Source organism: Peromyscus maniculatus, chromosome 4 (assembly GCF_049852395.1).
Source record: "Peromyscus maniculatus bairdii isolate BWxNUB_F1_BW_parent chromosome 4, HU_Pman_BW_mat_3.1, whole genome shotgun sequence".
NCBI classification, from domain to species: Eukaryota; Metazoa; Chordata; class Mammalia; order Rodentia; family Cricetidae; genus Peromyscus; species Peromyscus maniculatus.
Window position 1 is genome coordinate 7,095,190 of NC_134855.1, and position 26,498 is coordinate 7,121,687.

Below are 26,498 nucleotides of genomic sequence, written 5' to 3' on the forward strand. Positions count from 1 at the left end.
CTCCCTTCCTCCGTCTCCTTCCTGCTCCCTTCCTCCGTCTCCTTCCTGCTCCCTTCCTCCGTCTCCTTCCTGCTCCCTTCCTCCATCTCCTTCCTGCTCCCTTCCTCCGTCTCCTTCCTGCTCCCTTCCTCCGTCTCCTTCCTGCTCCCTTCCTCCGTCTCCTTCCTGCTCCCTTCCTCCATCTCCTTCCTGCTCCCTTCCTCCGTCTCCTTCCTGCTCCCTTCCTCTGTCCTCCTTCCTGCTCCCTTCCTCCGTCTCCTTCCTGCTCCCTTCCTCCGTCTCCTTCCTGCTCCCTTCCTCTGTCCTCCTTCCTGCTCCCTTCCTCTGTCCTCCTTCCTGCTCCCTTCCTCTGTCCTCCTTCCTGCTCCCTTCCTCCGTCTCCTTCCTGCTCCCTTCCTCCGTCTCCTTCCTGCTCCCTTCCTCCGTCTCCTTCCTGCTCCCTTCCTCCGTCTCCTTCCTGCTCCCTTCCTCTGTCCTCCTTCCTGCTCCCTTCCTCCGTCTCCTTCCTGCTCCCTTCCTCTGTCTCCTTCCTGCTCCCTTCCTCTGTCCTCCTTCCTGCTCCCTTCCTCTGTCCTCCTTCCTGCTCCCTTCCTCCGTCTCCTTCCTGCTCCCTTCCTCCGTCTCCTTCCTGCTCCCTTCCTCCGTCTCCTTCCTGCTCCCTTCCTCCGTCTCCTTCCTGCTCCCTTCCTCTGTCCTCCTTCCTGCTCCCTTCCTCCGTCTCCTTCCTGCTCCCTTCCTCTGTCTCCTTCCTGCTCCCTTCCTCTGTCCTCCTTCCTGCTCCCTTCCTCTGTCCTCCTTCCTGCTCCCTTCCTCTGTCCTCCTTCCTGCTCCCTTCCTCCGTCTCCTTCCTGCTCCCTCCTCCGCCTCCTTCCTGCTCCCTTCCTCCATCTCCTTCCTGCTCCCTCCTCCGCCTCCTTCCTGCTCCCTTCCTCCGTCTCCTTCCTGCTCCCTTCCTCCGTCTCCTTCCTGCTCCCTTCCTCCGTCTCCTTCCTGCTCCCTTCCTCCGTCTCCTTCCTGCTCCCTTCCTCTGTCCTCCTTCCTGCTCCCTTCCTCTGTCTCCTTCCTGCTCCCTTCCTCTGTCCTCCTTCCTGCTCCCTTCCTCTGTCCTCCTTCCTGCTCCCTTCCTCTGTCCTCCTTCCTGCTCCCTTCCTCTGTCCTCCTTCCTGCTCCCTTCCTCCGTCTCCTTCCTGCTCCCTTCCTCTGTCCTCCTTCCTGCTCCCTTCCTCCGTCTCCTTCCTGCTCCCTTCCTCCGTCTCCTTCCTGCTCCCTTCCTCCGTCCTCCTTCCTGCTCCCTTCCTCCGTCTCCTTCCTGCTCCCTTCCTCCGTCTCCTTCCTGCTCCCTTCCTCCGTCTCCTTCCTGCTCCCTTCCTCTGTCCTCCTTCCTGCTCCCTTCCTCCGTCTCCTTCCTGCTCCCTTCCTCTGTCCTCCTTCCTGCTCCCTTCCTCTGTCCTCCTTCCTGCTCCCTTCCTCTGTCCTCCTTCCTGCTCCCTTCCTCTGTCTCCTTCCTGCTCCCTTCCTCCGTCTCCTTCCTGCTCCCTTCCTCCGTCTCCTTCCTGCTCCCTTCCTCTGTCTCCTTCCTGCTCCCTTCCTCTGTCTCCTTCCTGCTCCCTTCCTCTGTCTCCTTCCTGCTCCCTTCCTGTCTTCTCTTCCTGAAGCAGCTGCCATCACACACTGGTATTGGTCATTTCTGCAGGGTCGGAGTCTATCAGTCCTCCGTGAACTGAGAGTCATAAACTCAAACTGGAATAGCCAGGCTTGCTCGACTTGCTTTGTCTTTCATTTGCACATCTGTGACTTGTTCAGATTAAAGATCTTCAGGAATGGGAGGGGAAGCTTTTCATATAAATTGCCCACAATTTCCATATCTATTTCGAGACGAGCCTACCAGCCTTCAATCTAAGATGGTTCTGTTTGGCTCTGAGTGACAATTAGCTGCCCTACTCTTCAGGGAACTGTTGCTGATGGGTGGATCAGAACGTGGTGCCAGACCCAGGGGTGCCTGTGGCCCCTGTCAGCAGTACCGTGCTGACCCCATGGACCTGGCATCCTCCTCATGCCATCGGGAATGAAATCACAAGAGGCTCAACTGGTAGAGAAGTGGATCCCCTCATCTGCTAGCTGTTTTGTGACCTACAGGAAAACGAGTGTCTCTTGTTAATATTGCTTAGTCCTGGGGCTAATGGGAGGAAGGGATCCCCCACATGTCCACTCTGGTGACTGCAGTGACCCTACATGGCAAACCCTGTACCCTAAAACTGTGTGTGCTTCTGTAATAAAATTAACTGGTGTGTCTTTTGCTGTCTCCTTGTAAGGGCTCTGTGAATTTCAAATTCGGAGTCCTTTTTGCCAAAGATGGGCAGCTCACAGACGACGAGATGTTCAGCAATGGTGAGCAGCTCCTCCTCACCCCTGCTGGGGGAGACCCTGCCCTTTGCCTCACCCCTGCTGAGGGAGACCCTGCCCCTTACTGCCTTGCCCACAGCCGATACTGGATATTTGATTGGAATCTCCAATATCAGGAGGCAGTTTGCCGAGTTTTATAAGGCAGCTCATGACCAGTTTCATTCATTTGCCAAGTTTTTTACTATCACCTAACTTCTGTGGGTCCCTGCAATGGGCCCTGGGGAACACAGCTGGGAGGAGACGAGACACATGAATTTGGAGAATCTGGTTCTACAGAGTGCAAGGGCTTTCCTCCATGTTTCTGACTGAGTGGATATAAAGACAGTATCTTCTTCCTGTATTTGTTTCTTTTCATGTTACAACCCTGTTTATCATTGGGCAAAGCAGCAATAACACCTGGTTCATCTGGTTCTGTTTTCCTTCCTTGGGTTCCTGAGAATTGTGAAGCCTCCTTATGGCCCTGGGTGGAAGGCAATGCGACCTCGTGTTTTGGTACCATGCATGCCACAGCACCTCGGCTTCCATCGATTCCATTATGGTCAGGAAATGAGGACCAGAGAGTGATACTTTCCTCATCCCTTGCCTTTTCTTTCAGAAATTGGAAGTGAAGCTTTTCAAAAATTTTTGAATCTCCTCGGTGACACCATTACTCTAAAGGGCTGGACAGGCTACCGTGGCGGTCTGGACACCAAAAGTAAGCTTGCCCCTTGTTGGAATTAGTGAAATTCTGTTACTTGAGGACCATCCCCAATCTGACATAGGTCACTGGGCATGGTCATCGACTCCATGGGCTTTATAAGACCCCGAGGACACCTCAGGAGGCATGATCAGCAAATACATAAAATCATGCACACACGAATGGCATTCCCATCAAGGAAGAACCACATCTGTTGTGGAATCTCCTAAGGCTCTACTACCTGGTATCATAGTGACCATTGTGGTTTGCCTCAGCGAGGGTCACTTACAACACAAGTCCCAGGTGTCCCATAGCTACATTTAGCAATGAGCACCGTTTGTGTTCCAGGACCCTGCTGGGCTCTTGGGTCAGCGAACACAAAGCAGCGTGGTCCCTGCCTTTCTAGGGGCCCCACAGCCCATTAGGCAGCACAGGTGGCACACGGGAGATGGTTATGAAACAGCTTGGCAGTCAGTGCCCGCAGGAATCGGGAGCCGCAGAGAGAGTGCCACAGATGCTTTGCCGAATCTGGGGGTAGAAGACGTCTCTGAGGGGACAAGGAAGTGATGAGTGGGAACAGTGGGGATCTTGAGAAAAGAATTCCAAACGGGGAACATCTGTGAAGTCCTTGAGGCAGGAGAGAACACCTCACGCCATTCTAGAAACTAAGAGGATATCTTTCTGGCTGGAAGGAGCAGAGAGACCAGCAAGGGTGCAATACAGACTAGAGAAGGGAGTTTGAAGTCCCCTTGCATGTCACCGAGTAGGAAAGCAGTGAGGTCCCCTTTGGGCAGACCTGTGGGGAAGATAATCTAGAAGGAACGGGCCAGGGAGCCATTGGAAAAGCAGTCTTCACAGTCTGAACGGGGTGGGGGATGGGGGGTGTTGAGGACAACTGTCACAGCTGGAGGAACAGCAGGCTGGCAGGGAGCCCCTGAGGTGGAGGACACAGCATCTCAGGATGATTGAGAATGGGGATGAGGAGGAGGAAGGGGGATTCTCACCGGGTCCCTGGTCTCTGGCCTGAAGGAGCTGATGGAGATCTTGGGGTACTGAAGGGAAGCTTGGAAAGGTAGGAGGTGGATAGAGGGACTAGATGGCCAGACTGGAGTCGCTTGGGTTGGCTTCTATCTGAGGAGTGTTTCCAGCATTTCCTTGTGCCGCTGGGTTTGTAGTTTTGTTTGATCTTCAGTCAAGCCTCAGAGAAAGTCAGGCAAGTGGTACAAGACTCCTCCAGCCTGAATGTGGCAGACTTCCAGTCCAGGTAGCCGACTGTCTGGGAGGCTGTCTTTGGCAGCCCACACAGATTCAGCATGAAAGCACTACATGACTGCCGTGGGAATGCCTTAGTTACCAGTTCAGAGGTAGACGGTGCGGCCCAGCTCCCTTCTGACAAGCGTTCTTGTGGACATGATGGGCTCCTGAGCACCTGTAAGCTCCTCACCCATGTTCACCTCTCAGCCTCACTGTAGTGGTCCCGACTACCATCTCCTGAGCCCTCTCATAACCCAGGTCTTCTGTCAGGTTAAGCACTTTGCAGGGACCATTCTCCTGAGTCTTCCCCGAATTCCTGAGGGTTAGATACTACTGTCCCCATTAGATACTACTGTCCCCATTTTCAAACTAAGAAACAGGATCAGAGAAACTATAATTCCAGTTCTGGGGGATCTGGACTCTCTTTGGACTCCTTGGGCACTGTAAACACTTGGTGCACAGACATACATGCAGGCAAAACACTCAAACACGTAAAATAAATACACCTTTAAAAAATTCGTGTTAGTGGCTGATTTAATCCACCAAGTCTAGGAATGACTTACACAGCAATAGATAACTGATATACTGACTTTAAACCAAACAGCCAGACTTGGGGAAAAGATATGGTGGAGAGCAATTGAAGAAGACATTGGATATGGACATTTGGACTCCCCATACACATGCACACACATATGAACAAAGAAATTTGGATTACAAAAAATGATAAAGCCCTTAAATGTGAGGAGGGGGCCAGGAGCGACGTAGCCAGTGAGAACTCAGATCCTAGTCCCTCTACCTCCAGAGGCTATGCCTTAACCAAGCACAGATCTTCAGAAACCTCACCTTGATTTGTGGGCATCACAGCTGCATCAGCATGGGTGAGTGGTGTCCTTCACCCCACAGGAAGGGGGGCTGCAACATGCTCCCCCTTACCAGCCAGACTCCTCCTGACTGTGAATTCCAAGCTAGGTGTGCAGCAGGGGGCAGGGTGCTTTGAGAGCATGAACAAGGTCTTTCCTCATGGACAGGAGCCGAGATGGAGAGTTGACATTCAGGTGATCTGCTCCTGCTCACCAACACTGATGGACCCAGGCAGTCTTTGAAAATGTCCTGCGTACTGCATGCCTTCATCTGTGTACCCACTGACTGCGTTCTTGTATTTTACAGATAACACCACAGGGATCAACTCAGTCTATACTGTGTACCAAGGGCATGAGGTCATGTTTCACGTTTCCACCATGTTGCCGTATTCCAAAGAGAACAGACAGCAGGTACCTGTGACCACGGGCTCTTTGTGGGATACAATTGTGGGATGAGCAACACAATGACTTATAAAATTAGAGACTAAGTTTGTTAGTGAGCCAGGCTTCAGTTATCAGCTACCAGTTCAGGCACTGTTTTATAGTCTGTCTGGACTGCAAACAAGGAAGTGTGTTGTTACTGCCTCTGTCGTCTTTAAGAAGGGTCAGAGATAGTAGTGAGCCTGGGGTGTGCACATATATGTACTTGTACATGTGTGACTATGATTTTAAAGGCATAATAGTCTATGTTGTGTTGCCATGACAAAATAGTTGGAGTTGGGTACTTTATAGGGAAAAGAGGTTCATTCAGTCAGAGTCATGTGGTTTCAAGAGCACTGATATTTCCTGGGCTTTAGTGAGACCCTCATGGTGGTCATCATGTTGGTGCAGATGTAGAAGAAGTCACATGGCAAACAGGAAGCATAAGAAATCCAGGTTAGGTTCCAGACAGACCTAAGTGAGCAAGAATGAACCTCCACGAGAAAAGCATTAACCCCTCCCAAGACCTCATCACCCCCAACTAGGCCTACCTCTCAAACACACCACCACCCCTTAGCAACAGCAGGCCTGGAGCCAGGCCTCCAGCACAGGCAGCCAGGAGACCTGCTCAAACCTCGAGAAGAAGGCTTGAGGCTGTTCTGTATTCAACACGCCTTCTCCCTGTGGCTTCTCAGTGTGCCTTTGGCCTTGTCAGAATGAGATTCTGGAACATGAAATAAGTTGGTGTGCTGGCCAGTTTTATGTCAACTTGGCAAAAAACCAGAGTCATTTGGGAGGAGGGAGCCTCAGTTCAGAAAATACCCTCACCAGACTGGCCTGTGGTGTGTTTTTATTGATTATTGATAATGGATGTGGGAAGGCCCAGCTCATTGGGTGGTGCCATCCCTGGGCTGGTGGTGCTGGGTGCTCTAAGGACACAGGCTGAAGCCATGAGGTGGTGGCACACTCCTTTAACCTCAACACTCGGGAGTCGGAGGCCAGCCTGCCTACAGAGTGAGTTCCAGGACAGCCAGGGCTACACAGAGAAACCCTGTCTCGAAAACAAAACAAACAAACAAACAAAAACCACAGACTGAGCAAGACATGGGAACAAGCCAGTAAGAAGTCCTCTTTTTTCATCAGCTCCTGCTGTGACTTCCTTAGATGATGGAGTGTGACAGGTATAAGCTGAAATAAACCCTTTCCTCCCCAAGTTGATTTTGGTCAATGGTGTTTTATCACAGCAAGACAAATTCTAACTAAGGCAGTTTTTAACAGCCTGGGAAGTCCAGCTCCCAGGACTGCTACCCAGGCTTACTCAGAGAAAGACTTCTCAAGAGCGGGGATAGATTTCTTATCTCTAATAGTCCACACACGATCTGACTCTCAGATCGTGCATGATTCTCTTTTATTCTTCTCCAGCTCCAATCCTCTTGTTCTAATTCTGTAGTTCTAAGTCTTTCGTTCCAGTTCTCTGTACTGTAAACCTTTGGTTCCAGTTCTCTCTAGTTCGAGTTCTCGTTAGTTCCAGTTCTCTCACTCTACACTCTCATGCTACTTCTTCTTCTGTCCTTCACATTTCTCTTAGACTTTTCTCTCTGCCTGCTCAGCTACATCCCTCACTCAGCACACACACACACTCTGCCCAGCTCTTTACACAGCAGCTCAGGTCCTCTGCAAGAGCAACAAGTACTCTTAACTGCTGAGCTGTCTCTCCAGCCCCAGCTGCTGGCTTTTGACAGATGGGACTTGGACAGTTATGCTTAGCTTGGATGAGACTCTTGCCACTTTTTTGTGCATTGAAAGAAGGTATCTGTATGAGTAAATCTCACTGATGTAAATGGACACTCATTCAGCAAAGAAATACAAACTTAAAGGGGGCCACAAGGGCCTTTTACTGAGCACATAAAACTCCAGTTCTTTTACTGAGCACAGCAGACCAGTACCTTAGGGTGGTACTGTAGTACTGGGAGGTGGAGGAAGAGGGGGATGCACAGGGAGGCAGGAAATAGCCAGTGCTGTTCTATGGGCTGACTGGAAGAAGGAACTAATGGTGTCTCATGGGCCGTGGGGACCATAGAGGCCTTGAACCTGTTCTTGTTTTAGAAGAGCTCTGGCCAAGGGTATATTGAAACGGGAAACACATGGGCCAAGGAAGACTACATGTGGCTGAGACTCGCTGTGTGCAAGATGTCTTCTCTGTTTGGTTGGGAAGACCCAGGTCCCTGCTGCTAGGCCTCTTCATGGCAGCTACAGCTCTTAGGATCTTGGGATCATGTGGAGGGGATAGACCACACCCATCTTCTCTACCATCCTGAATGCTGTTGACCTCTTATATTTCAACAGTAGTGTCAGAAAACTTACACAGGGGCTTGGAGTTCAGGGGTGGAGTGCACCCCACATACAGCAACCAAACAAGCTTCAGTGAAATACCTTACAATCCTGTCCCCAACTCCCAACATATGTGTGAGCTGTTTGGCTAGACAAGGAAGAGGCTAGACAAGGTAAATTAGGCAAGCACAGACCATGCTTTGCGTATTTACCGCTGTGCAATAAGCCACTCCAGAACTCACCAGCTGAAGATGGTTACTGATTCCTTCAGGCTCTGTGATGACAAGGCTCAGCAGCAGGTCTTCTGCTCTCTCAGGTTTCATCCATTACACTCAGCCAGTAGCTACCCTGGGCCCACTGGAGGCTCGACAGGGACACTGGCAGAGTGGCCCTTTCCCCACAGATGGAGTCTCAGGGCCTCTCAGTGGCTTCCTCATCGACACTTCCTCACTGGTTCAGGCCTCCCAAGAGCATGTGTTCTGAGAGGACGGTGGCAGAAGCTGGCTGTCCTTTTATTTACTTATGTGTAACTGACTAATTTATTCTCTGTTTATGTGTATGTGTGTAAGCATGTATGCCTACATGAGCTCATTTGCAACATGTGTGTGCAGACGTCAGAGGACGCTATAGGGCATGAGAGCCCCTGGAACTGGAGTTACAGGCCCTTGTGAGCCACCTCGTGAGGGTGGTGGGGACCAAGCCTAGATCCCCTGTAAGAGCAGTAAGCACTCTTAACCATCTCTCCAGCCCCTTCTGGCCCTTGTAAAAGCTAGCCTGGGGGCTGGAGAGATGGCTCAGTGGTTGAGAGCTCTGATTGCTCTTCCAGAGCACTGGATTCAATTCCCGGCACCCACTGGCAGCTAACAACTGTCTGTAACACCAAGATCTGACACCCTCACACACACATACATGCAGGCAAAACACCAATGCAAAAAAATAATAATAATAAAATTTATTATTATTTACCTGGGCACTGGTGCACAGTCCTCTTTGCTACAGTTCACTCATGACTGCATTCAGCAGCCAGAGCAAAGGTGAAAGCAAATAAGCTCCACCTTCCAGTGAGGACAGGCCAAAGAACAAGTGAGCACCCATAGTCCACCACTGACAGTGTCCAGGGGGACAGCAGGTATTTTGGGTTGACCAGATAGGTGAAGGTCTTGAAAGGAGCTGGCAAACTGGCCTGTCCCCGTTCTGCTGAGTGCTGTGTACCTGGCGCACACCACACCCACTCACACATTTTTTATGGCAGCGTGTGCATAAGACACTTTATGAGCTGTGTAACTTGAAGAGTCCATACAGTCTATGAAGTTGCAAACAGTCACTGTATGACCTTTTATGGGGGAACAATGTGTCAACTGCAGATCTAGAAAATCGTTTTGGAAAGGTCAACTAGGGTCAAATTAGAGCCATTTTGTCACCAAGTATGAGCTTTCAGATTAGCTAAGGTGAGTTGTTCATCAGTGGTAGAGCACTTGCATAACCTGCTTGGAGCCCCGGGGTGCGTGTGTGCTCTCCCCCGACCCCTCTGGAGCCTCCTGTGCTCCTGTGTGGGCCTCGAGTGCAGCTCGGGAGGTGGGGAAGCGTGTTCACCGTGGTAGAAGCAAGAAGGTGTGTTGGGAATGAGCCCTGGTAGAGCAGCTCTTCTCATGGTGTCATTTATGCTCCTGACAGGTGGAAAGGAAGCGCCACATTGGAAATGATATTGTCACCATCGTGTTCCAGGAAGGAGAGGAATCTTCTCCCGCCTTTAAGCCTTCCATGATCCGCTCCCATTTCACACGTATCCTGGGTCTGCACAAATGCTCCAGGACCTTGGGTGGTAGACCTGTCCTGGGTGGCTAGCCTGACACACGTCGTTGGGGGATTTTGCCTAAGCCCTGCACTGTCCCTTCTCCCTCCCCACCCTCTGCAGCAGTGGGTAGTAATCCTCAGGGGGACTGCTTTCTCATTTCCCCCTCCACTATCCTCTCCCTCTCCCTCCTGGCTCTGTGTGTGTCCCGCGGTATTTAGTCAGCGAAGCTTGCATAAGCATTAGGAAAGGGTTATTTATCTGAGCTGCTTACCAGCAGCTACACCACTGAGGAGCATGACTCTTTGTATCCCAGCAACCATAAATGCCTGCAGCTCTCCAGGGGGAGGGGGGGCTCATGAATTCTTCCCTATCCACAGTGGAAGGTCGATGGCCCAGTCCTGTGCAGGTGGCCACTATGACCGTGTGTTCATGTGTGTATCATCCATGTCACATGCAGAAGACAGTGCTTCACAGCTAACCTCTGAGAGAGTCTGGAACTCATAGCCTCCCTGCCTCAGACCTCTGGATGCCGATACTGCAAGTACATGCCACCATACCCTGCTTTGACTTCCAAAATGTCTTCTCTTTTCTAAGGAAGTCTGAAACGAGGGGAGCATCCCACTATCCACTAGTAACGAATGAATCTAAGAATAAGTAGTGAGTCCTCTGGGAAGTTGACTTCAGTTATCGAAGTCTGTTGCTGTGTGCCTACAGTCCAAACACACTGAAGGCCTGGGCAGGAGGATCACAGGTTTGAGGACAGCTGGGTCTACAAAGCAAAACCTTGTCTCAAATATGGAAAAAAGTATCGGGGCATGCTGGCTCACACCTCTAATCACAGCACTCAAAGCATGAGGCATGGTAGAATTAATGATGTTGTTCGCTTTCCCTAATCCTGCTCAGCTCAGACTGTCTGTAGATGGGGGCAGAGGAAGGGGGTGACCTCAGCAATGCTCAGCCAGACAACCCGGGACCTGTGCTCATCCTGCCCTGCCAGACTTCAGCCATGGCCCGCTTGCCGTGGTCACAGGCCACAAGAGCAAAGAGAGCCTCTGTAGATTAGCCACAGTAAATAAAGGACAGCTAGTGGACGTTTTCAGATTGAAGCCTAATCCTAGCACGCCTGTCCCCAGAAACCCCCATAAGGACATTTGGAGACAAGACTACTGTGCCTCATGTGTCGTGGGTGAAGCTGCTCTCTGTTCTGACTGGTCTCCTGAAGCTTGCACGGAGGTGTTTAGAAGTTGAAACAGCAGATTTCTTCCACAGGGTAGGATCTGGACTAAGTGAGAGCCCACGTGAGGCCTTCTGCGCTCACCCTGCTCTCAGCTGGTGTCCCCATTGATTGGGCTGTGGCGCTAATAGTTCCTGTTTGGTGGTGATTTCTCTTCTGATTGGGGCAGGGAGACAAGGGGATCTGCTGTGTTAGAGAAGCTCCTGTTGGAGGTTCTCCACGCTGGGCTTGGCACACGGCTTCTGGAAAGAACTAACGGAGCGTAGGAGTGGGGTACCCAAGGCTGCCGGCTTCAGCCCTAGACAACAGCAGGGCTGGCCATGAGGGAGGAGGGCGGGGGAAGAGCTCTGCTCCGTGCAGGTAGTTGTGCTGTTTGGTTTATTTTTAAAGAGTTATCTTGAGATTGAAGTTCCGTAACATCATTTATCCTTTTTTCCTAAGTGCTGGATGGCGCCCAGGCCTCCCACTGTGAGGCGAGTGCTCTGCCCCCATGCACAGCCCGAGCTATTCTGGACACTTTGGGCTTCAGCCCAAGCAGAGCCGACTCTGAGTAGAAGCCACCACCAGCTCCATTGGCTTGTTCTCCAGTGCTGTTTTGTCTACCAGAGGCAGAAGGAGAAGAAGGTGTATGGTAGAAACATTTCGATTGTTTTCCCAGCTCAGAATGTGTGAGATGAAATAGATGAGTAATCCATGTCAGGATCGTGTTTGGGTTCCAGGCTCCTTTGGTTCTGCTGGCAGCTTGGCTGTTAATGCATTTACTTACATTGCTTATCTGACAGCTTTGGAGGACTCGCCTGGCTCTTTCCCGCAGAAGAGCACACAGATGCTCACCCCAGACACGGGGCTCTAAAGTGTTCTCCAAGACTGTCTCTGGTACGGAGGTAGAGCTCTGTCCCACACAAAGGCCACACAAAGGCCTGCTCCAGAACTCTTGTGCAGGAAGCGTTTTCAGGGCATAGCTGTCAGGTGTGAGCATCAAGGATATTGATGAATTGCCTTGACTACCTATCCCCACAGATATTTTTGCCTTAGTGAGGTATGACCAGCAAAATGACAATTACAGGTAGGTGATGACTCGTCTCTATTCTTCTAATCCTAACATTTGCTTCATCGGTTGGCACTGATTCTCAGAGAATCCTTATGCACTTTCTTCTGGATGGTTTATTAGATATGTTCTGACCTTCTAGAATATCCTGAAAAGCCACCTCCCTACAAAAAACGTTTTGCTCCATATAATGTTGCTATGCACAGTGGGCCCAGGTGTTTTGTACTTTACAGGGGAAGAAATCTCTGTTTGACCTCGGTCAGAGCTCCCCTTCCCTAGACTGCTGCCTTTCCCACTTGTCTTTCTGTTTCTCAAAATGACTCTATTAGGAGGATGTGAAAGGAAAGTCAGTTTCCACCAGTTAGGGGAAGTGGGTTTGAACCTCAGCTCAGTCATTTTCTGACTGAAGATTTGTGAAGTATTTATCCCCCAGGGACCGTGAACCCAGTGTACAATAAGTTCAGTTACCTCTGGCATGTTTAACAAGCCTTAAGATCGAAACTACCCTGCCTAGTGTGCCGTGGTTGCTCAGGACGCCATTGCTGTTGTCCAGCCTATCCATAGGCTGGTGGATTAGAGGTGAGGCAGACTCCTCTGGGTGAATCCTCCTGACACACTACATAGGTCTCTGGACACATTGACTTGGAAAGTATTGGTGATCTTTGAAGAAAAGAACGAACTGATTCTGGACTTTTCTCCACGCAGGCTGAAGATATTTTCAGAAGAGAGTGTGCCGCTTTTTGGGCCGCCCTTGCCGTCCCCACCCGTGTTTACAGACCACCAGGAATTCAGGGACTTTTTGCTCGTGAAATGTAAGTTGTCACTTTAAAATGCCTTTGTCACTTGTTCCGTATAAAAATGTGTTTCTTCATATTCTCCGCAGACATGGCATAAAAAGTGTCATCATTTATGCAGTCCGTATTCTGTTCATCCATTACCCATGTTTAGTTTCTGGTAACGTTAGGTAGGTTTTCTACTGGGTCCTCATCGACACTTACCATCCCGCCCGCCTGCTCTGCAGCCTGTCCACCGTCACCACTCACAGTGCCTGGGGGCCTCAAGTTGGCCTTTCTGCCCTGGGTTCTGATGCTACCATTCTGAGTCTGAGTCATTATGTATCTATGTCTTTATCTGAGCAGAGTGGAGGTAGGAAAAAATGGTTCTGATACACACTTAGGGACAAGGAGAGCTGCTGGACTATACGTATGTGCAGTGGTGTGGGGGCATGAATGGGGTGTGCAGAACCTTCTTACCCCAGCCTCACTAGCCAGTGACCCAGTGCACATGCATCTCAGCTCACTGATGATTCCCAAGGCCTGACTCTGAGCTCCCATCTTCTCTACGACAGAAGCTCAGAGCATCCTTGGGTATTATATCTAAAAAGCCCATCAGGACCTACTGAGCAGAAGCTACTCACTTGGCTCCATCCACTGAATTCTCTTCATAGAAGCCCAGTCTGTCAGCCCTGGAGCCCTGGCAATGCCACCCGATCTGTGCCCTCTACAAAGAGGCCAGCTCCAGTCTTCTGCCAGAACACAAGGGGCTGCAGCTGCTTCTCTGGCATCCACCTGTCCTCACACCCACGCACACAGTGCCTCATTCTGTCACTGTTGCCATGTAGTTTGAGAGCATTTGGAAAAGCTCCTGTCCTCTCACTGAGTCCATCTTGGTCACCTGGCCCCAGGGTGGCATTGACTGAACCCAGAACCTCCCAGTACCCCACATCAATACCTGCTGCTCAGCTTGTAATCCTCTCTCTCCTTTGGCCAAAACCAGTGCCACAGGCCAGGCAAGTGCCAGATGACATACTGTCCTTCCTTTCTTCTTTTTTAAAGATTTATTTAATGTTGCGTGGATGTGGGTATACACACTACATGCATGCAGGTGTTGTGTCCATGGAGGCCCGAAGAGGGGGCATTGGGTTATTCCCCTGGACCTGAAGTTATGAGCTGCCCAGTATGGGTGCTGGGAATGGAATCCAGACCTCTGCTAGAACAGGAAGTATTGCATTGTTTCTTGAGACAAGGGCTCATGTATCCCTGGCTAGCTTTGAACTCGCTCTGTAGACCAGGCTGGCCTGAAACTCCCAGAGATCAGTCTGCTGCTGCCACCTGAGTGCTGGGACTACAGGTGTGCGCCACCGGCAGCAAGGGCTCCCCACGCCACCTCTCCAGCCCCCACCTTGGTCCTCTCATCTACCGAGTCTCTTCCATCACCCCAAATGTGAGTCCTCCATCAGCAGCCACAGAAGCTTCCCGTGTCTTAGCAGCCATGTCAGTGACACTTGAAGGGATAGATGTCACTTAACTCCAGTCACCAAATACGGCCCACTCACAGCCAAGCTGACTGAAAGTGCTCTTTCCTCCACAATCCCAGCAGCTCCTCCCAGAGGTCTCCATAGGCTTCACAGCCTTCTCCTGGCAGGTACAGCTGTTAAGGGCATGTAGCTGGGCACCTCCACACTGTTAGCTCCCAGCTTTGGTCCACAGCAGGGTCTTGGAGAAATGCTCTGCCTCCAACATTAGAAGCAGCAGACTGCTTGGCAGAGGTGATAATTCTGTACCTTCCATGTCCAGAGACCAGTTGAGTGGCTGGGACAAGGGTCACATGTTCGAGTGTGGAGAGGTGGGGGCAGTGTTGAGAGAAGTCCTCGGAATAGATGACAGGGAGGCGCACTGGGGCTGTGGCGGGCTGGGGACTGCACAGGGTCCAGCCAGGCAGCACTTTCCAGTGACATGAGCACAGCGTTGCCAGTAGGCTGCATTTTCAAAACATCCAGTCAGGAAATTTCGTGTGGGTCAAGCCCAGGGTATCAAAGAGGAAGCAAAAAACAAACAGAGCAGTTGTTGCAGCTAGCAGGTAAAAGGAACGGAGGAGCCAGGCAGGGTAGATGCGTGTTCTGCAGGATGGTCGTGGTCCAGCAGGGCCCGGGGCCTGGAGTGCTCTAACTTCAGATTATTTAGAGGACAACATTTTGTCTTTTTGACAGAAAAGCCTTACAGGAGCTTTTCAGTTTCATGAGGTCCCATTTATTCATTGCTGTTCTTAGTGCCTGCACTATTGGTGTTCTGCTTGAGAGGTTGTCTCCTGGGCCACTGCATTCAAGGCTGTTCCCCACTTTCTCTTCTGAACCTGATTTATGTTGAGGTTTTTGATCCACTTAGACTTGCGTTTTGTGCAGGGTAATAGAAATGGGTCTGTTTGCGGTCTTCTGTATGCTGACATCTGGTTATGCCAGCACCGTTTGTTGAAGATGCTTTTTTTTTCCATTGTATATTTCTGGCTTCTTTATCAAAAATCAGGTGTCCATAAGTATGGAGTGATGGAAATAGATGCAGAGACTCACAGCCAAACAATAGGCAAACCTTGGGGAATCCTGTGGAAGAGAGAGAGGAAGGATTATGGGAGCCAGAGGGGTCAAGGGCACCACAAGAAAACGCACAGAATCAACTGACCTGGGCCTAGGGGCTCTCAGAGACTGACCAGAGAGCTTGCCTGGGATGTCCTAGGCCCTCCTCACATAAGTTGCAGTTGTGTAGCTTGGTCTTCTTGTGGGACTCCTCACAGTGAGAGCAGGAGCTGTCTCTGACTCTGTTACCTGCTTTTGGGGCCTTTTCCTCCTCCTGGATTGCCTCATCCAGCCTTAATAGAAGAGGAGGTACCTAGTCTTACTGCAACTTGACATGCCATGGCTGGCTGATACACAAGGGAGGCCTGCCCTTTTCTGAAGAGAAGTGGGGGGTGGATGAGGGGCGGGAAGAGGGAAGGTTGGGAAAACTATTTATTTATTTATTAAAAACAGAAAAATATGTAATTTTCTAAAGTACTAACTGGGAAAATCCTCAAGAAAGAAAAAGAAAACACCTTATGCACTTTAGAAACTCCTAAGAGATGCTGTGTAATACACAAGCCCAGCTTGGCCCCAGCACATAGAAAGTATCTAGGGAATGCCTTGTCCACAGCAAGTTCTGTTTTTCAGTCCATGAATAGACCTTCCCATTGGTCCTCTGCATGAGAAAACTAAGTGAGAATACTTACCCAGTTCCATGTGCCTAGCACTGTACTGGGTGTATGTATTATTACTTAAATAGCAGTAGCCCGCTATAAAAATAGGATCATGGCTATTTTTACGGGGGGGGGGGGGGGGTAGAAACTGAAGCCCCAGAAAGGTAGGACAGAAGTGCTTAAGACTCCACATCCAGTCCCAGACCTGGGTTCCACACTCACGACTTCAGACTCCTCACCTCTTGGACACTCCTGTCTGGGCTCTGGTGTGTGACTGTGCATCTGCCCTGTTGGATCATAGTGTCTGCAGTGTAGGAAATGCTTAGCTTTTTCCAGAAGGAACACCCCGTAAGCTAAGAACTTGTGCTAAAGCAGCTTCTTCTTTTCAACAAGCTGCAGCAAACACACACACACACACACACACACACAAACACACACACACACACACACACACACACAATTAGTCCCATTGAATGACATCTCAGGGAAGAAGCAAAGGAAGGATGGATGGGTTGAGGTATGGCTTAAAGAGGTCCTTAAGATTAGATCTGCTTGCCGGGGCGGTGGTGGTACACGCCTTTAATCCCAGCATTTGGGAGGCAGAGGCAGGCGGATCTCTGTAAGTTCAAGGCCAGCATGGTCTACAAAGCAAGTTCCAGGAAAGGCTCAAAGCTACACAGAGAAACCCTGTCTCGAAAAACCAAAAAAGATCTGCTCTCTGCTCTGGACACTTACTGTCCAACAGGAAAGAGAAGATAAACATGCCTATAGATAATATAAATCCATACTTTGGGATTTAAATTTGAAGCATTCTCCCATGAAAGGAAGGTTAGATCAATGGTAATGCTGGTTAATTTAGTCATTTTTCATCACTGTGGTAAAATACCTGAGAAAAACAATTAAAAGGAGGCTGGGCAGTGGTGATGCACACCTGTAATCCCAGCACTCAGGAGGCAGAGGCAGGTGGATCTCTGAGTTTGAGGCCACCCTGGTCTACAGAGTGAGTTCCAGGACAGCCAGGACTACACAGAGAAACGTCTCAGGAAAAAATAAACTGAAATGAGGACAAGGCTTGTTTTGGATAGTGCTTTTGGAGACTTCGGTCCCCACCTGGCTCCATCACTGAGAGCTTAAGGTGAGATTGAATGTGGTGGCAGCGAGGCATGATGGTGGAAGCCTGCTCACCTCGTGGTAGCCAGGAAGCAGAGACGAGGAGAAAGGGCCAGGGGACAAGAGCTGCCCTTCAGAGTCACCACCCTGTGACCTGCTTCTTCAACCAGGACCCCACTTCCATGTGTCTCCACCACCCACCAGTAATCCAAGTATTAACCCACCAGTCGGTCGGCCACTGATGAAATCAGAGCCTCCGTGGTCCAAGAGAACTCCCATATTTGGATCACCAGCTTCGGCCACGCCCTTGACATTTCGGGAGACACTCCATATCCAAATCATAGTGCTAGTATTATAATGGCAGGTGGCATTCAATGTGCAGCCTTTGCTTGCAAAGAATACTCTTCACTAGGTATTGATGACTGTAATGCCCTTTTTCATTTGTTTTAGTGATTAATGGTGAGAAAGCCACTTTGGAAACCCCAACCTTTGCCCAGAAACGCCGGCGTACTCTGGACATGTTGATTCGCTCCTTATACCAAGATTTGATGCCAGACTTGCATAAGGTAACTGGGCTTCCTTTCTCCCATTGGGCTTCTGGAGAAGAAAGTCCTGGGTTCCTGTGTTGCTTGCTGCCTAGGCTGTTCTGAGGCCACACAGCTGGCGTTCTCCATAAAAAGGAGCGTCATCGAGTGTCCATGTGCAAGAATATGATCCTTACAAAGCAGTAGCCTAAGGTATAGGTGGGCACAGAAATAAATCCGCACCCGGGAACGCCAAAGCTGCTTTCTGGGGGTGCTGTCCTTGGTGTTGGCGACAGAGCAGATGAACTGGCAAAAATAGTGATTTTGGAGAGAGAAGAGAGACCAAGGGCTTTCGTGGGCTTTCTGTGGGTTTCTGTCTGGCTCTGTAATCAGGCACGGAAACAGGGTCCCCATTCAGGGAGACCCACTTGGTTGTTGTTGTTTTTGTTTTGTTTTTTGAGTCAGGGTTTCTCTGTGTCATTTTGGTGCCTGTCCTGGATCTCACTCTGTAGACCAGGTTGGCCTCGAACTCACAGAGATCAACCTGGCTCTGCCTCCCGAGTGCTGGGATTAAAAGTGTGTGCCACCACTGCCCGGCTGAGGGAAACCCATTTTGTGCTGGATACTTTGTGGGCCCAGAGCGTTGTCCACACTGAGGAGACTCCACCCTTTCTTGTCAGCAGTACAGTGCTCCTAGGAGGGCTCCAGCCTGAGAATGAGGTCATCAGGAGAGGAAAGTCATTCTTTGAAAGCCATTTCCCTGGGACCAGTGAGATGGTTCAGCAGGTAAAGCACTTGTCACCCAGCCTGACAACCTGAGTTTGCTTCCAGGACCCACATGACAAAAAGAAAGAGCCAACCCCCAAGTTGTCCTCTGACTTCCACACACATGCCATGGCATGTGTACATGCGCACACATATATATAAACAAATACATGTAATTTTTAATTTCCCTATTTAACAAGGAAGCACAGTACAAGTTAAGAATTATCTTAAAATTTGATCATTCATAAACTCCAGTAAAAGTAATTTCTGGTGATGTATGTAAATGAGAGCTGTCCATCACTCACCCAGGGGACAGGCTATCAGAATGAACTAGACCGTACTGGCCCCTTCTCTCTGCACATGACACCTTCTATAGCACCCCTTGACTTCTGTCTGGTTGGTAGTCTGATAGTCTCAGGACCTGACAGAGCAATCTTAACAGGTCAGGAAGGCAAAGGTATTACTCCCTCGTTGAAGCACGTCCCCTGTTGAGTCGTCTACACTTCCGTTTCTGTCAGTGATCAGACCAAACATGTTAGTCCTGTTAGTCTCTTCATTTGTTAGTCCACCAGCCTGTGTGACCTGCAAACACAGGCTGTGTCTGCCACATCCCCGAGTCTGGTAGCAGGCGAGGCGCTCAGCCAGGGCTTGATGAGTGCTTTGGAGGGAAAGATCGAGAACTGTGCTAAGTACCCTCTGTACATTACCTCACTGGTCCCCACCACACACTTGGGAGACAGGTGTCAGTCACATAGGACTCAGACGTTAACCCACACTCCAGAGCCACAAGTTCGGGGTGCCATTCCCATGGAACTCAGTGTGCGGGGTTCCCAAGGTGCCACTCCATGGGCCTGGCATCCTGGAGCTGTGCAACATGGGCCCTCGGTCACAATGCTGGTTAATGAGGAGGCTGCCAGTTTGCCTGAACTAAAGGCCGTGTTCTCAGCTCTTACACAGAGCTGGTTCTGCATGTCTGCCACAGTGCTGAATGGATGATTGCTGCTGATAGACATAGTACTGTGTAGACAAACGTGTGTGTGTGTGTGTGTGTGTGTGTGTGTGTGTGTGTGTGTGTGTGTGTGTGGTGGAGACACCAGAGGATGAGACTTGACAACTGTCTGAGGAGTCCCAACCTGTTTTTTCTTTTTCAGAACATGCTCAATCGACGGTCTTTCAGTGATGTTTTACCCGAGTCCCCCAAGTCAGCACGGAAGAGAGAGGAGGCCCGCCAGGCCGAGTTCGTTAGAATAGGGCAGGTGTGTTAGATGCTGCGGCTCCTGAGACGTGTGGTTGTGAGTCCCTTCAAACTGGATGTTTTTTCAAGACAGGGTTTCTCTGTGTGACCCTGGCTGTCCTGGAACTCACTAGTAGCCCAGGCTGGCCTCGAACTCAGAGATCCACCTGCCTCTGCCTCCCGAGTGCTGGGGTTAAAGGCGTGATCCACCACTGCCGGGCTGATACTTTGTTTTTCTTGCAGTCCTAATGTGCATTTTGCTGCTGTGATAAAACCATGACCAAAGGCAACCAGGGAGGAAAGAGTTGACTTCCTCTTACAGCTTACAGTTCCTCACTGAGGGAAGTCAGGGCAGGTGTTCAAGGCAGGAGCTGAAGCAGAGGCCATGGAGGAGCGCTGTTTACAGCCTTACTCTCCATGGCTGGCTCGCTCTGCTTTCATGGACCACATGCCATGGAATGGCATCTCTCAGCGTGAGCTGGGCCCTCCTGCATCAATCATTAGTCAAGAAAAGGCCCCACAGACTTGCCCACAAGCCAGTCTGATGGAGGCATGTTTTTTCCGTTGAGGCTCCTCTTCCCAGATGCCCCTGGCTTGTGTCAAGCTGTCAGAACCTAACCGGCCATCTGGAAGCACATGATTTCTCTCAAGATAGCGGTGAAGACAGGTGGGGCTCTGTCAGCTGTGTAGATCCAGTTCCCTCTGCAAAAGAGCAGGCTCTGCGGCAGGGGCCGCTCCTGCCGTCCAGACCCCCTCCTCCTAGGGGTTCTCTGAAGAGTACCATCAAACTGAACCCTAAAGCCCTCCGGGTGGGAGGACACACACTGCAGTGTCACTCACGGAGACCCCACTTCCACCCGTTACCTGAAGCAGTCCGCAGGCTTAGGTGACTGTGCGTTCCCTCACCCTAGGCCCTCCCTCTGCCTCCCTTCCCTGGGAACACTAGCAGGGAACACTCAGCTCCAGGCTTCCAGTGGGGAGGGGACAGGACACCAAGCAGCAAGGCGAGTAGACAGTGGAGGGTCCTGTGACCAAGGACAGCTGGGAGACAGGTCACATTTTTCAAAATGTGCATCAGTCTTGTTGAAGACAACTGGGGCTGCAAGATGGATTAGCAGGTGAGGGAACTTCCACCAAGCCTGACAACCTAGAGAACTGAGTCCTGCAAGTTGTCCTCTGTCTTCCATATAACTGCCAGAAGTTGTCCTCTGCCCTCCAGGATTGCACCGTGGCATGCATACATACATATGACATACATACACACCCACATACATACATACATACACATGCAAAATAAATAAATAAACAATTTTTTTGTTTCTTGTTTGAGACAGGGTTTCTCTGTGTAGCTTTGGAGCTTGTGCTGGATCTTGCTCTTTAGACCAGGCTGGCCTCTAACTCACAGAGATCCCCCTGGCTCTGCCTCCCCAGTGCTGGGATTAAAGGTGTGCACGACCACCACCTGGCAATTTTTTAAAAAATCTTAAAAATAAATGGCCTCTCCTTTCAGGGACTCTTGAGCCATCGAGACTGGGAAGGTCCTCGGCATCTGTATTTTTCAGCATTCTTAGTTTTGAAATCATAGGACCGATAGAACTAGTTTAAATGCCAAAACAGTAGGTGCAGCTCGGCCATAACCTGTTGCTGGACTTCACCATCCTCCCTCCTAATCCCTTATGAGTGACAGAGGAGCCGGCAGCCTTAGCCCCCCCCCCCCTCCTGACTCATTTCCCAGACCTTACTTGTTTACCCTGCTGCTCTTCCCCTGTCTGACACCAATCCTGAAGTGGCACCTCTGTCCATTAGGCACTGAAACTCAAGTCCATTGTGAGAGGGGATGCCCCATCGAGCTTGGCAGCCTCAGGGATGTGTAAAAAAGAGGTAAGTGATTGATACTTTCCTGTGTGCTCAGTGAAGTTATGGAAGCAGGTGGAGCAGGAGAATGTCTCCTTCCGAGTCCTCAGGAGCCCAGACCATGTAGCAAGAGCCTCTGGTTCTGGGGCACTCCTTCCTGAATTTGTGTGCATAGGTGGGCAGAGCGCTGGCCCAGGCCTGGTCAGCCAGGCTGGTTTCAGAGTGCTCCTCCAGCTACATGTGCATTCATGTCATCTGACCTCAACCCAATATCAACAGCGAGATTCTGGAGCAGTGACTCTTAGAGTGTCTGGTTCTCAACCTGTAGTTGACCCTTTTGGGGTCACATATCGTATATCCTGCATATCAGATGTTTACAATTCATAACAGTGGCGAAATTACAGTTATGAAGTGGCAACAAAATTAGTGTTATGGTTGGGGTCCCCACCACATAAGGAGCTGTACTCAAGGGTCGCAGCGTTAGGAAGATGAGAACACGGCTCTAGTCCAGTGGGTGGGAGTGGGCTTGAAAGGCCACGGTCCTAGTTTCCTATTGGTTGCTGTAATAAAATATTCTAGCCAGAGCACTGTGGGAGAGAGGTTTTGTTTTAGCTCACGGTTCTAGGTTAGTCGTCACTGTAGAGAGGTCCCAGTGACAGGAACTTCTGCACTTCCACAGCACAGAACAGAAAGGAGTTAATGCATCCATGCTGCTTGCTTGTGCTCAGCTTGATTTCCCATGTTCTAAGTTCAGGACACTGCCTAGGGAATGGTGCTGCCCTCAGTGAGCTGAGTCTTTCCGCGTCAGTTAAGACAGTCCTGACAGATACAACCACAGGCCAATCCGATGTAGACAGTTCCTCATCGCAGCTCTCTTCCCAAGTAACTTCACAAAGCAACCGTCAAGGTGCTCTTCTAACTGGTCCTCAGGGATTGCTGCTCAGAGCGGTGTAGGTGGGAGACCATTGCAGTGTGTATAGCTACATAGCCAACAGCAAGCCCTGCAGCCTGTCTGCTTTCTGTTTTGAGTTCTGGAGGCTGGGGAGCAGGCTAGGTGATCATCAGGAACAGACCAGGGGACTGGAAGGGCACTAACTGCTCTGGCACAGGCCCTACGTTCAGGTTCATATCAGGCGGCTCACAGCTGCCTGTCACTCAGCTCCAAGGGATCCTCTTCTGGCCTCTCTCAACACCCACATGTCTGCCTACAGACACACACTCACACATAAAAACACAACTTTTTAATGCAATTCAGAGCCAGTGAGATGAGTCAGTGGGTAAAGGCACTTGCCACTGCACCTGACCACCTGGGTTCAATCCCTGTGACTCCCATAGTAGAAGGAGAAAACTGAGTTTTCCTCTGACTTCCACAGGCACACGGTGCTGTACACACACACACACACACACACACACACACACACACACACACACACACCATGCACACGTACAGTGACTCCATTGTTCTGTCTTGGTATTACCTAAAGTATTGGTTTCAAAGTCTGTCTGTCTGTCTGTCTGTCTGTCTGTGTTTTGCCTCTGCATTTTCAATTCCTCTAGCTATAGATTGCCGATTCAGAATTGCCAGACCTCCTCTTGGGGGAAATATTTCAATTAGTGACCTGTCTCTGTATTTCCCTTTTTCAGCTTAGAAAATGTTTCCATATTCTCTAGGCTGCCTCTTCAGAACACTGTAGTCCCACTTCCGCGAGTCTGAGGCTGTGGGTGTCCTAAAGGGAAAGCGTGCTCTTTGCTCAGCTAGAGATAACCCAGTGTTAGGGTCAACCCTGATGATGTTCTTGAAGGCAGTCCTCGGCCTTCCTTGAACATGTCACTACTGGGCATTCATGCATACCACAAGAGCAGACACAGGTTCTCCTGCTGCCCAGCCAGGTCATGTTAGATGTTTATGACTAGTTGAGAATAAAATGAAGATGTAAGCCTTCAACTTGTCCCCAGAAACCTACAAAGACTTCCAAAGCATAGGGCTAAGAGAGGTGTCTAAAAGAAGCGAATGTCTGTTGACAGTGTTTGCAGCTCTCAGTTCTGGGGATATCACTCTGTGGAAGGGCACTTGCCAGCATACAAGAGGTCCTGGATTCAGTTCCTAATGCTACAAAAACAGAAACTGTCCACAGCACTGTGTGACTGAGATCCTAGTAAGCAGTTCTTGCCAACTCCTGGCCTTCACACCCACCTCAGGGGCCATTGTGAGGGAGAGCTAACTCTATCCCTAAAACAGAAATGAATCTAAGGTCCCAGGAAGTGTTCATGCAGTGTGACATGTCACCTGGGGACCAGAAAAAGTGTTCATGGGTGTGAACATACCACACAGCGTCCTGGAGGTATTTTATTTAGCAACCTTTGCTGTTTTCCTGTAAAACGTGTGCTATTTTTTCTTTAAGATTTGTAGCCTTATGTGGGTCAGTTAAGCACCTATATATTAAGACAATGTCAACCTCTTGTATTGTGTACAGTTTAATGATTTTATTGAATCAGCAACACAGAAAAAAAATTTAACAGCTATGTGGGACTTCCTTTTATGCTAAACTAACATCAACCCTCTTTAAAAAAAAAAAAAAAAAAAGTAAAAGGCACCAATTTGCCCAACTTCTAGGTGTTAAAGCTGCTTTAAAAACATTGCCAATGTTTCTATTGCCCAAAGAATGTAACGGTCGGTCGTGTAGAGACAGGCAGTGGTACCAGAAGCTGGGAAGTCACTGCTTTCCTATGGCACCCATATTTGAAAGGAGGTTTTCTCCTTAAGAAAGATAATGAAGTCCAAGCCTGAGAAGCTCCCGGTATCTGGCGCAACTGATCCCCACGGAGTATCTGTGTTACTGTTTCAGGTGTCACACTCTGCATTTCCATGTGGTGGGACACAGTGCCTTCTTTCTGATACACTTACTCTCCAATGCTTGTGTTGCCTCACAGCCTTGGGAGCCCCAGTGTTTCTGCAGTAATTTCCCTCACGAAGCCGTGTGTGCAGATCCCTGGGGCCAGGCCTTGCTGGTTTCCACGGATGCCGGCGTCTTGCTAGTGGATGGTTAGTGAGTAGCACTCCTACAAATGTCTTTTTTTGTGTGACTGTGGTACTTCTAAGGTGGGTGACTGCCAGTCAGCTCCTTTAGACCATAAATGCCTGGTCCCAAGAGGAGTTAGGCAGGTTTGATTTTCTAATCAGATTAACCCCTTGTTTCAGACAGGTGCTCGAGGGGGTATATTTTGAGTTCAGCATGCTGGAAAGTTCATTCCTTCCCCCTAATCTCCATTAGTTCCTGGATATTAAGCCACCTACTAAAAGATTATTCTTCAGCAAGCACTTATCGTGGTCCCAGTACTTATCTTAAATGAAAACAGGCATTATTTCACATCATTTTCTTAGGGGCATGTGCTCTCTTGAAACCTTAAAAAAAATCTGACTAGAAAAAAACTTGACATCTAAAACAAATCATATGAGTCTTGGATAAACTGTATTTATGTATATAGAAGCAGAAAGACGTTGGCAGGAAGACAGATTGCAACTCACTATTAAATGGCACATTCTGACAGTGAGCTAGACTAGTCCGTCTGGGAAGATGGTCACACAGAGCAGCCACCGCAGGCCAAGCCCTCACCATGGCGACGACGGGACGTAGACTCTGGGACAGCAGTGAGCGCCTTTAGATTGTTCTAGATTCCTAATGAATGACAGAGGAGCTACGCACAAGCATCAGGTCTCCGGGGACTTCTGAGGGAGCTGCAGGCACTAGAGAGGCCTCAGCTTTGGAAGCATGTCCTCTGTCACCTGTCACCCCTACAGCAGGGCCTGTTCGTCCCTCCGACCTCTGCCTAGCACACTCAATAGGTCCCTACTCTGCTCAGGCCCTGGGCCAGGTGCTTTATGTGGGGAGGCAGGAGAACAAACTACCTACCGTACCTGTGGTTTTCCATATATGTCCCATAATCTAATTACATCTATGACTAATTTAATAAAATGTAGATAACTTAAAATCCATCATGTTTCCCATAACCTAATTATATCCATGACTAAGTTAATAGAATAACTTAAAACTCATCAGTTCAGAATTTAAATCCTTAATTTGAGAAAATCTTTGTGATTTAAAGAAAATAGAGGGCGAGTTCAATAGTATAGCTCTTGCCTGGGCTGTAAGGCCTTGGGTTCCCCCTCCCCTATCTCCAGAAAGAAAATCTGTCTCCTCTGAGCCTCTGGCGTCAAAAGGCTGAAAAATCATTTATAGTGGTAGAAAGTGTGGGACACACTGGAGACGAGGGTCGGAATGCACGGAGGGGTTTACAGGATGGCTGGCTTCCTGCACTGCGTGCCGGCAGCGTCTCCGGTACACCGCGGTGCGACTCAAGGCAGCTGCCGTCTTACCGCGCTCCCAGCGGGCTGCTGAGAGCCTGCAGAAGCCTTAGATTTCTGCCAGAAGTACAAGCAAAGTTTCTTTTTGTCTTAAAAAAGCAAAACAGACGTTAGATATTTAGTCTTTTGATTTTATAGATGAAGAACAGAGGCCTGAAGGAACACCATAGCCTGTGTAAGATCACGTGGCTGTTTTAGTGGGTCTAGAACTAGGACCACATACAGTACCAGCCACGTTCCACTTAAACACAGTGAGCTCTACCAGCATTTCTGGTTGGACTTGGACCCAATTTCCAAAACCATAGTCCTAGTTAAATAAGTCTGAAAATGTTGTACTAGTTCTCCTTTGAGATCAAAGAAAGTATCCTGGGTCACGTGGATATAATCTCAGAACAAATATGAATTATCTATTTTTTAAAGTTAAGATCCAAGCCAGTATTACCAAGTATTTTCTGAAACTGTCCCGTTGGATCCAGAGTATAAATAGTGGCATTGGTGTAAAGGCTGGTGTGAGTCTCCAGGAAATCCCTTTCTTCCAGCCTTGGAGAGGCGTGCAGGCCGCTCCTCCCCTGTCCTGGCTGCCCAGCCATGTCCACCCCTGAGCTCCCTTTACATGTGCCAC

At 49.7% G+C, this 26,498-nt stretch overlaps 1 protein-coding gene across 11 annotated transcripts in view; it reads left to right on the top strand.

Annotated features, from left to right (window-relative positions):
• Garnl3 (GTPase activating Rap/RanGAP domain like 3) overlaps positions 1–26,498 on the top strand; it is a 143,372-nt gene that overhangs the window by 93,127 nt on the left and 23,747 nt on the right. For all 11 annotated transcript variants that reach the window (XM_042274836.2, XM_076568862.1, XM_076568864.1 and 8 more), the window contains 10 exons: positions 2,313–2,388; positions 2,999–3,097; positions 5,501–5,604; positions 9,619–9,727; positions 11,994–12,039; positions 12,727–12,833; positions 17,587–17,702; positions 19,577–19,681; positions 21,466–21,540; positions 24,445–24,556. In XM_042274836.2, coding sequence (XP_042130770.1) covers positions 2,313–2,388; positions 2,999–3,097; positions 5,501–5,604; positions 9,619–9,727; positions 11,994–12,039; positions 12,727–12,833; positions 17,587–17,702; positions 19,577–19,681; positions 21,466–21,540; positions 24,445–24,556 — 949 coding nt within the window. The remainder of the gene's footprint in view (positions 1–2,312; positions 2,389–2,998; positions 3,098–5,500; positions 5,605–9,618; positions 9,728–11,993; positions 12,040–12,726; positions 12,834–17,586; positions 17,703–19,576; positions 19,682–21,465; positions 21,541–24,444; positions 24,557–26,498) is intronic.